An 11,262-nucleotide genomic window follows, 5' to 3' on the forward strand; every position below is an offset into this window, starting at 1 on the left:
TTTATAAATAGAAATTGTTATAAAGCTTATTATTTCTTTGTAAATTGTAACTCCTATATTAATAATATTTAGTCAATGAACTTAATTAAAAAAAAAACGATATGCACTTTAGTGTGATTCCTCCCTTAAGCCTAGGTTTCTTAATGAATCTATCAAACGGTCTACGCCAAATACAACACAAAATAATTGCTCTACAAATATAACTTCTTTTCGTAATTAGGGTTGCGAATTGGGGGTTTAAATTAAGGAGACGTGACCAAGAAAATATTAATAGGCTCATTTACAGACCCAAAGCCTAGTCCATGTATAAAAATATATAGGCTCATCATCTAAATTGGTTAATAACATTGACAACAATTGAATTCGGTTCGGTTAAACCATATGATTAAAACCAAGTTAAAGAGGGTCTATATCAAACCACCTTTTTCTGATTCAGGTAACCAAAAAAGCTAATCTGAAATTCAGATGTAAACCAAACCAAACATCACATTGAAGCAAGAGACGTGCTTCAAAATCTACATCAGTTGGGAGAGAACTAAAATAAAGTAAACAGAATGATTCAGACTACGGGTCTGTTTCTTATGACCAAGTATTTGATACAAATTAAGACGAAACTCAACTAGAATTTAAAAACCTGTTACAACTCTAGGACTGTGAACTTTACGCATCACTTTCTTACATCTACTAGACTGGACCAGTGCTCTCTCTCTCTAACCAAAAGCGGTAGTTGTCTGTATGCTTGCCACTCGGATTAGGAGAGGTTAGCTTGTTGCGCCTTCATTTTGCTCGCAGGGAAGTGCAATCTTGCAATCAAAGGCTTAGGTCCTCTAGTCTTTCGATCAAATCCACGCACACATACATACCCTACAAATTTTAATAGATAAGTTAATACATTTCAGGAAAAAAAAAAGAATGAAGAAATTGCTATAGCTTATAACAAGATGTACCTTTCCAGAAACATTGTTGTATCTTATCTGTAGGTAAGCCTGAAAGAAAAAAGTATAGCTCTGAGTGGTTAGAACAACTTCCTTCTATCAACAATAGCATCACATTCCAATAACGAAAATCTTATTACCTTTGAATATCGAAGGTATAGAGGTTCCAAAGAAGACAGTTCTTCTAGGCAAGTCCCATAACCACTCTCTTGGAACATCGATTGGATTTAGGCTGGAAGCATGATCGGCGAAAACCTAAAATAATAGAATACATCAGAAGTTTCAATTCAAATAATTAAATGAACGAGTTAGATATATTGGAGTTCAAGTATCACCTCGTTAACTTGAAAATAAGTCCCATTCAAAGGGAAACTACCTCTCATTGCGGTTCTACATGGAATCTGCAAGAATTTACATCATATTATATGTTGTAGAAACATAAGAGTAGTTAGTAGCAAAGGAGTTTGATGCATTTACTTACCAAGATTGTCCCTCTCACAGTCTGAGATCTTGCCTCCTTGATGCTGTTGCAGGAGAAACAAGTCTCCTCTTCACAAAGCTTACCATTTGCTTGGAATATACACTTACTTACAGCCGGTTGAATGGAATCAGCCGTCTCACCTGTTGAAGAACATAGCAATCAAAGAAACTTTATCTATGTCATCTCATGATTAAAAGTTCTGCACATCATTAAATTACCTGGCGTCCAAATAGCAAGCAAGTAAGAGCACGGGTCATCAGGTTCTCTCTTCTCCAACTGTCACAAAAAACACAAACAACAAATCAGATTTTACAATATTGACAGCACTAAACTACATGTGTCCTTATCCAGTTACTCTTCACATACCTGAACTAGAAGAGGATGCCCATCTGGAAGTTCGTAACTGCAAGATACAGGAAAATAAAACAGAATCAAGTTTTAAGTCAAGCTGAACAAAACTGTTGATATCTTAGCATTGCAATTCTTATCACTTGATGATTCTATTCTATTCAAGTTGTAACAATTTGAAAAGTATGTTTCTTTTTCATATATACCTAAGAACAAAGAAAATCATAGAAAAAGAAATACGTACACTTGGTGTTCTGTCCTCAATTGGCTGATATTCTTGAGCTTAGGCATTGGAAGAGAAGCCGTTTCAGCTGTAAGTGCAACTAAAGCGCTGGACATGTTTCCGTCTTGAAGTTCCTTGCTGTGTTCCATTATTTTCTTCAAATTACTGGTAAAAGCATCCAAGTTTAGCCTTATTGTAGGAATTTCTTCCGGATCCTCAAAAAATGCATCCTCTATATCAGCTATTGATACTTGCGCGCTTTCTGGCTCCGGTGATGTTGGCTCTTCGATAATTGGTTCACAACATGTGAACTGTTCTGCTGGTTCTGCGTGCTTTACTACTTCTGACCCTTGATCTCTGAGTAATGGCTCTGGCAGGTGCAGAGGCAAAGGGTTTTTATCAGGCGTCCCCATGGCTTTCTCTGTACCGGGTAAAGCAAGCCTTGCACTGAAAACCAAATGAAAGGTTACTCAATTTTCTGTACCAATTCAGAGTTACTTTAGATATGAACCATTTCTCATTTAAAGGGTTATATTTGACTAAGGGGTTTCTTCATAATAATACTAAAGGTTGAAAAGAGAATATGTTGTAGTACCTTGCAAACGCACTGGCAAAATGCCTACATTCTCCTCTCATCGGACATGCATTGCAATTAGGTTTGCTCTTTGTGCAAAAGACCTGAAACAATAACAAAAGTAGATTACAAACCTCAGCATGTGAGCTGATTTTTTCATGTGTATATGTATATTTCTTTAATGCATACCTTTCCAAAAGTGATCATCTGGTAGTGCAACTCATACCTGTGAGAATATAGGAGATTAAACTAATGAACGAGTGAATTAGAATGACGCATGCAAAAAATAATTTAGTGATAAACATGATCAGAGTTCTTACAATGTTTTTTGATCCAATTTGCAGAGACGAGGCCAAAGATACTTTTGGATAGATTCAAGAACAGGATACCTGGGTAAACCAAACCCCATTTGTGTAAGTAACAAATTAAAATTTCCAAGTAGGACTATTTTGTAGAGTGCTTACATTTCTAGAAGATGCAACTGCAATGACTCTGGGAGCGGTTGAAGGGGCACCCATCCAAGTCTAACGGCTATGCGCCCAACATTTGTATCAACCTGTCAATAGATTAAGTTCATGAATCATATAATTTACTTTTTAGAGGGACAACAACGAAATATTGATCATGGCTTACCGGAAAAGCAAGATGGTGCAATGTTAGAAGCCGCACACACTCCACGCTTTTTAGACCCAATCCATTAAAGCTCAGAAGATATTCTCTACACGGTTGTATAATATGTGAGAATACACAATGAAGTATTGAATTTATAAAACTGCCTAAGAAGTCATTTTTCTGTATTGTTGGTAAAGAAAAAATAATATACTTCGTCTTTCAAACTCACTTTGCTTTATCCGGTGGAACATCTCTCAACCATTCAAGATCTATACTTCCATGGTCGCTGACCAGTCTATCAAGGAAGCACTGCATTATTTTTCATGTTCAGACTCAAATATTTAAAATGAAGGCTATCAAGATATTTAACCACATATAAAGATGAAATTTGCACCTGTATACGTTCCGCAAGTTTATGGTTCATGCCGCGACTCTTGATAGTTTCAGCAACTTCACTAACATCTGCAGCTCGTATTGCCTCCCAGTCCACAGTGTCCATTGTCCTTGTTGACTTTTCCCTTTTTCCTTCTCTAATTTGTGCTTCTCTTCTTAAACTATCCCAATCAAACGACTCTTTTTTCTCCTTCAATTTCGTTTTTCCTTTTGCCTTTGTAGCATCATCCGTTGGACTAAGCTGCATTGATTCAAGACCTGGTGGTTTTTCTGTACCTTGTTGGACATCAATACAACTCGTGCATTCATTAATATCTGGAATCTGGAAACTGCCTTTGTGTTTTTTTTCAGGCAGCTCAGGTTTCTGACAACTCAAAACATCCCCATCCTGCTGATAGCTACAATATGGTTCATAACTATCATCAGAAGATTTTGTGGTCCCTTTCAGTGATCGTAAATTCTTAACTTCTGAGTTACAATCACCGGGACACATATTTGGTGATACTTGGAAGCATATATTATTGCTTGAGACCCCAACTTCTTGCCTTAAATTGTCATGAATCGCTTGATTGGACTCTTCTTGTGAGACTTGTACGCCTAGTAGGAGCTTCAGATAGGAAGTACGATACTCTCCTTCTAAGTCGATCTCTGAGCTTGATCCTGGTCTCTCTTTATTTTGAGGAGCATCAGAAACCATTGACCCTTGGCATGTAAGTGCAGAATCTTCAGATGGAAACAGGTTTAAGATATGGCACTCTTGATCTGTTTTATTAACCTCTACACTTAAGCCTTTTCGATCTGATTCCACATACATCTTTGAATCCGTGGTTTTGCAAACTGATTCATGGGCTGAGCTGGCAATCTCACTACTGCTTCTGGAGTTTTCATTGTTATGTACATAATCCTTCTCCTCATTAGGCTCTGTGTTTTTAAAAATAACAGAACTGTGATTCTGATCGGCTGGGCTTGACATCGACTCCTCTGAGTCCAAGTAAGTTATTTGAATAGAAGGTGTCGAGCTTGTTCGAACGTCAAAGTTACTGCTGGGTACTGAAGTCACGGGAAACTCTGAAGCAAGTGACATGAAAGCAGAGCTAGAAGGAAAATAAAAAAATTAGGTAAGTTAGTTTTGCGACTTGTAGCTGTCTTGGATTTAGTTTTCAACATAGAACTATGTTTGAGCTTATACCTTGAAAGATGGTCTGAAACGTTTTGGGTAAGAAACACTCCAACAACAGAATCAACAACAGATCCCTTCCAAGGTGTAAAACGGCGATCCCCTGTTTAGATAACCGAAGACCATAACAAGAAGTTATCTCTGAGACATACTAATTGAAAGTTTAAACCGTAAGGTTAAACCAAAACTCGCATAAGGACTAGTGTAATGAATAACCTTGTACAAGATGCATCCGTGCTATAAACGAGTCAGCTCGTCCTCGAAACACATTACGTTCCTCGTCCCACCATTTCGCCTTCTGCTCATCTGATCCGTCAACACCCTCGCTATTAATATTTTCCAGTAGCAGTCTCCACACTTTTTCTGTCTCATCGTCTAGGTCAACCTTTGGCCGTGGGCGCCGTTTCTTAACAGGAGTTACAGGCACAATTGCTCCAGCGCCACTGCCGAAGACTACAATCTGGTTTCCTTGAGTTTTCATTGAGTAAGGAACGAGAGCAGTTTCAGAAGTCTCCCTGTTGATGTCTAATAGACGCAATTGCTCACTGATTGCTTGAACCGAGTAACGTTGTTTCCAAATTTCATCTGGAGAAAGACCTGCAGGAACCAAACATCATCATTATCTTTAAATAGTCTGCATTCAATAGATTCAAGAAAACAAAGAAATGTAGCTATGTATGTATTCATTACCAGAAACTGAAGCTGGAAACTGAAAAGGATTGGGAAGAAGAGCTCTCTGGTTGGTTTGTGATTTCGCATCCTTCTTCTGCTGTGGTTTGCTATGATATCTTGAGGGTAACATCTCAGAAATTTTATTCATGGAAGATAAATTCCGGAATCGAGCATGGCCTGTAGTTCTCTTCTTTATTGGTGTATCTATCTTATCCGAGAGAACATTAAATTCAGACTGTTGCCTTCTTTGAAAGGTACCTTCACGTTTTTCTTCAGCGGTTAGGACTCTATTACCACTGGGTTGAGTTGTGAAACTGTAGTACTTGGAGTCAAAGGCAGAAACATCCTTGTGTTGTTGGCCAGCGATGGCATCAGATCTCCACCCTTCCTGTTGTAACTTTGGGAAATACAACCAATGTGTTTTCTGGTAGTCACATAGCTCATGGTACTGAATCTGTGATGGATTCATGTCACAGCCAGTTGTTGGTTCTTTTCTTTGTCTTCTCTTTGCAGCTTGTGCCATTGAAATATCAACTTCTTCTAGGTAACTACCATTGTTCTCAGGTTCCTTCCCCTCTCTTTTACCTTGGCTGCGCTTTCTCTTGGGCACCGAAAGAAGGCAACCGTTGGATCCTTGATTCCCACAATCTAAAACAGCTGATTCCATCTCATCTCCCTTTTCGGATTCAAAATCTAAAGCTCGTCTACAAAGCTTCTTGGCACGAGTTGAAGTTTTTACAGCTGCTGGTGATTCAATCGGAGTTGACTCTTGATCCTTACTTGATCTCCGCACATATTTCCTCCTTGGTGTTTTGGTCTCTTGACCATCAGCAACAACAGATTTCCTAGGAGCTGGCGGTTTAGGTGCCTTCTTGGGTTTAGCTTCTTTAAGAACCTTTGGCCGATGCTTCTTCCTCTTTGGTTTTTCAGGAGTCTTGATGATGTTACTCACTGAGATCACACTCTCCACGGCTTCATTACCTTTGTGCATCACTTCGGTGTCTCCTACATTGACAATTAGCTATCTCTCAGTCCATCTTTATAATTTGACAAAGCAATTTCATTACTAATCAAACCAGAATCAAAAGCCCTCTCTTACTCGTTGTAGGTTTCGGGATTTGACCAGAGAAACAGAGTGATGCAGAGTTGGCTAGAGCCAGCAAATCCCCAAAAGACAAGTGATCAAGACCATTCGTGTCCTTGTTCACAACAAATCTCCTGCATGCATCACATCCATAAGCAAGCACCCAATACGATTCTTCTAAATTTCTCAACTTCAGAACCAAAAAGCTTACCTTTCTTCAACCTGGATCCGAGGAGCTTGCTCCTCCACCGTATCTGAGCAGATCGGAGAAATCGGTTTCATGGGTGTCTGAGGAATCCATGGAGGTTGTTGTAAGCTGCTTTCTTCTCTCACTCGTTTCTCCATTTCTTCACTCTTCTTCTCTTGATTCTTGTTCACTCTTCCTTCATTGGAGAAGAAAAAAGAAAGCTTGAAACTTTCTATTTTTTCCACTGCAAAAATTTGAATAATTTCTCAATAAAAATGTGAAGAGCAATGTGTGATCACCAACCAATATTAGAAACTTCAAAGACTATAAAACGATTAGATCCATTTTTTCCTGAGAATTTTGAGAGAGTTTTCATAGTAAGAAAGTAAAGTACTGTACCAGTAGAATCAATGGAGGAGATAAGGAGAGAGTTTTTGTTTTGGTGGTAGCTGTGTGAGAGGATAAGATCACCGAACCGATCCTTCGTTCTTTCTCTTTGGAAACGATGAAGTATAAAGAGTTAGACAAGCAAGTAATATAGAAAAAGAGGAAAAGCTTTTTTAGCGTATGTATTATAGCATGTGTTCGTTTGTTGTGTGAATTGTGATGACTTTTTAGCCATGGCGCGAAAATTCGTTTGGTTGGCGGGAAAAGTTTTAACGGAACTTTATTTAAAAATAATAATTCTTTTCTACGAGGTCTTGTAGACCTGGGAAAGATGATGGTTTGGGAAAGATGATGGTTTAAAAAGTTAATAATATTGTTATTTTTGTTTTCTCTCTCTTCTCTTTTTTTTCTATTGCTTCTTCTTCTGTTTTTGTTCTTATCTACTGATAAATTATTTTACGTTAAATATTATATACATTAACTAATTTACATTTTACAAGAATTAGACAAGTATATTTTAATTTTGATTTTAGGAAAATGATTTGAAATTTGGTTCTAAATTTATCATTGAATCACTTTGTTGTTATAAGATTGTATCTTTGTAATGGTGATCGAAAATACGTCATTTTACCAAATTTTATATTATTTTATATATTTATGAAGTTTCATTTGAGTTTACCAACATGTTATATGATTCGTTTTAGAATTATTATTTTCCAGTGATATGGGAGTAGTTTGTAGGTGTAGACAACTAGGGTGCTCATTAGGCTACTTGTCCAATAATTCTTTTGCTCCTTTTTTCCTCCGAATCCTTCCAAATTTATATGTGACGTTATAGTTTTGTTTTAATTGTAAAATCTAAATCTTAATTTTCATTTATAAACTCAAACCGATATATAATCTCGTTTAATTGTAAAATCTAAATCCTAATTCTCATTTATAAACTCAAACTGATATATAAACTTGTTTAATTGTCAAATCTAAACCAAATTAATATTTAATTTTCTATTTAATATACTGAATTTGTTTCCTTATTTTATTTTGTTTTTTTATTTTATTTTGATTTATTTTTTAAATGAAATATTAGATAGAACATTCAGATTGATTGAGAGGAGAGGGGTAAATACAAAAGTTCACACCTAAAAATGAACCTAAGTATTTTTCGGAAAACAATTAGTGTGCTAAACTTTGAATTTCTACCATGCAATAAATCTTCAAAGAGACGTGCATGAGAAATAATTATCGTAAATCTTTTATTTTATGAATTTGTTGAAAGATTTTTTTATAAGAATGTAAATTTTGGAAACTTATCAAATTTTTTATCAATCTAAAAAAAATATCCGAAATTCATCATTGTTGGATTGGTTAAACTTATAAGGGGAAATCATCGGAGATGAAACGTAATGATTGGGTAATATTATAGGGACGGTATAAGATTAGTAGGGGGTTCTGAACAAAGAAATTTTGGAATATTTCACATGTAACAAATTTTAGAGTATTATTGCTAAAAATAAAATCAAGTGCGTTTCTTTTCGGATATATTATAGATAGGCCGGGACGAATATGTATAAAATTTGAAAAATATATCAGTTAAAATTTTAAAATTAACTAGGATTTACCCCATGGTACACCACGGGTGTATTCGTTTTCATAAATCATTTAAATAGGTTAGTATACTAGTATAATCAGGTTTTTTAGTTAGTTAATATAAATATTAGAATATTATATATAATATGTTGTATTTGCAAAATTTACCCATAGTAAACTTTTTTTTTTTTGTAATATCAATGCACTTATATATATATATTTTATTTTGGTGTTTTAACAATAATTAATAGTACTTGTTAGTAAAATTATATGGATTGACTTTGAAAGAATATATTAGTACGTGATTGCTATAGCTTCGATAGAATTTATAATCATGTATGTTGATAAGTTAGATTCTTCAATCTTTGATAACCAGATCTCCCATCCGAAAACCAATAAAGCCTGTAATCGAGAAACTAAACGTTTTGGACCAAAACAAAATTCAATCTCTATTAAAACGCTTCTCTAAGTTGGATTCTTCAATCTTTGATAACCTGATCTCCTATCAGAAGACTAATAAAGGCTGTAACTCGGAGAACATAAACGATTTTAGCCAAAACCAAATTCAATATCTATCAAAACGCTTCTCTAGTAAACACCTCAAGAGTAAATATGGCCCTTAATTTGGTTTTAACATGAAGAAATGTGAATTATGATTAAGATATGTGTACTTTCAAAAATACAATGAACTATGATTAAAATGAAATTTGTTTTAAGACCATGGTTTTGTGCATGGTCTTAAACCATGGTCAAAAATACAATGAAATATGATTAAAATCAAATTTATAGTGATTAATAGTGTTTAAGACCGTGGTTTTTTGGAAAATCATTTCAAAAAAGATTATTGCACAAAAATATACTTCAAAAATGTTAAGATAGATTTTTAAAATATTATTCGTTTATAAAAATTCAAATCACATCATATGGTGAAAAAATCTAATATTTTTTCTAACTTTATGTATCAAATAGTAATTCAAATAATTAAAGATAAGATTAAATAAAAGTGAAAAGAGAATTATATTTTAATCTAACATATTGCTTTAAATTAGGTAGATAGATTTTAGGAAATTTGAATTTAATATTATCAAATAAGGAAATGATTGTGTTTGGTTGTAATGATTGTAGAGAATTTAATTGAGACTTGTTTGGATATAAAGATAAAAAAAAAATGACACAAAAATGTACTCAAAAAATGTTAAGATAGATATTGGGACAGAAGAAGAATTCGAATTTATACAACTATATAGAAATTAGAAAGCTAATTCTCACTTGGATCCTAATTAACGCTTAACATAACGGAGATCTTATGCTTGGTCTAATTAAGAAGATCTCATGCTTGTTAACAATGTTATTCCTTCTTCCTAAGCTCACTCAAACGACATGTTAAATAACATTGTATCATTATTATTATATTATGGTACGTATATCAATCACATAGTTTTTATACTTTCATTATTCTTTGTTTTCTACTCTTTATTTTCTGATTTAAACGTTGAAACATTTTAAAACAAGAATTTTTTCATCTATCGCCATGATCCACTCTTTAAAATGACATATTTGAAAATTAAGAAAATTAAAATTTTGCTACTACTAAGCTTTCGCAACAATTTGTCATCATGCTTACCTCGCAACGTACAATAACCTTCGAAAAAGATGAAATTTGTTTGTCTTCCAAAGATCAAACTATTCATTCAAAAATTTAGAACTTAATTCCAATAATTTTGAATGAACATTTCCACTTCCAGTGATCTGTCCAATATTTTTTAAAAGTTTATATCAAACAGTATAATAAAGATGTTGATTGATTTTCTCGCTATCATTCGTAAACACTGCATTTGAACCAGTCATGTCCTATTAGACGGATTTCCGACGGTTTTGCTCATCTCTCAGTGATCCCCATAGAGTCCTTCATCGTATTCAACTGTCGGTGGTAAGAGAATCCCGTCCCGTTTTACGCACTGTGTGAGACGTGTCATTAGCTCTCTCTATCTCACCACCAACGTCATGCTCTTCTTGCTAGGTTTACGTTTTTTTGTATCAGATTCATTTGACTCTCTCTTTATTCAATTCACCATGCAAATTGTTTACATTAAAGTTTCGAGGATTCAGCAACGCACTTTATTCTTATCATAGTTATTATATTATCAATATTTTTGTATCAACATGCATATATATTCTCAAATCAAGGAGACAAAAAAGACCATATAGCTAGTGATTTCATGCAAATAGAGATAGTGCCAAGTGGAAGCCAAATGCCAATCTTTCGCATCTTACTTTGCTTAAAATCCTCAGGGTCAGTCACATAGAACAAGACTACAATAACTAATTAAAGTATACACACTTATATATTAATAAACATAAAAATGCCATCTTTCGGATCGTCCTTTGCTTAAGACTACACTAACTAATCAAGTATATACTTATTAATTAACGTAAACCCCGTGTCAATTTTTCTCTATCTTTTCGGATCATTGCTTATAAGTTATAAGTATCACTTTCATTGAATCATTCTAGAAAGAATGTATAAGATGAACGTATACCAAACTCCAAGGAGAAAGGTCTCTCTATCTCTACAGCTAAAGATTTTGCTTATGACGTACAC

The 11,262-nt window shown here is 34.6% G+C and overlaps 1 protein-coding gene across 1 annotated transcript; it reads right to left on the reverse strand.

The window, feature by feature from the left end:
- Positions 1–468: 468 nt before the first annotated feature.
- Positions 469–7,406, reverse strand: LOC104782070 (DNA glycosylase/AP lyase ROS1). The gene is made up of 21 exons (XM_010506895.3): positions 7,086–7,406; positions 6,711–6,930; positions 6,515–6,633; positions 5,434–6,420; positions 4,960–5,340; positions 4,756–4,846; positions 3,568–4,660; positions 3,403–3,482; positions 3,195–3,279; positions 3,026–3,117; positions 2,882–2,950; positions 2,751–2,787; positions 2,583–2,665; positions 2,009–2,434; positions 1,783–1,819; positions 1,635–1,692; positions 1,417–1,556; positions 1,271–1,336; positions 1,076–1,190; positions 948–986; positions 469–864 (listed from the first exon to the last, which is right to left on the reverse strand). The coding sequence occupies exons 2-21, from the start codon at positions 6,842–6,844 to the stop codon at positions 752–754; spliced, it is 4,245 nt and encodes a 1,414-aa protein (XP_010505197.1). The 5' UTR covers positions 6,845–6,930; positions 7,086–7,406; the 3' UTR covers positions 469–751.
- Between the last annotated feature and the right edge of the window lie 3,856 nt (positions 7,407–11,262).

The sequence above is a fragment of the Camelina sativa genome, chromosome 4 (assembly GCF_030686135.1).
Source record: "Camelina sativa cultivar CO46 ecotype springtype chromosome 4, ASM3068613v1".
Taxonomy (NCBI): Eukaryota; Viridiplantae; Streptophyta; class Magnoliopsida; order Brassicales; family Brassicaceae; genus Camelina; species Camelina sativa.

Excerpts from the sequence above, each read along its gene's own strand:
- LOC104782070 (XM_010506895.3), bottom strand. The coding sequence starts at position 6,844 with ATGGAGAAACGAGTGAGAGAAGAAAGCAGCTTACAACAACCTCCATGG. Across the intron at positions 3,280-3,402 it reads GTTCCACCGGATAAAGCAAA|AGAATATCTTCTGAGCTTTA; the intron begins GTGAGTTTGAAA and ends ACAACCGTGTAG. Across the intron at positions 987-1,075 it reads TATACCTTCGATATTCAAAG|GCTTACCTACAGATAAGATA; the intron begins GTAATAAGATTT and ends TTTTTCTTTCAG.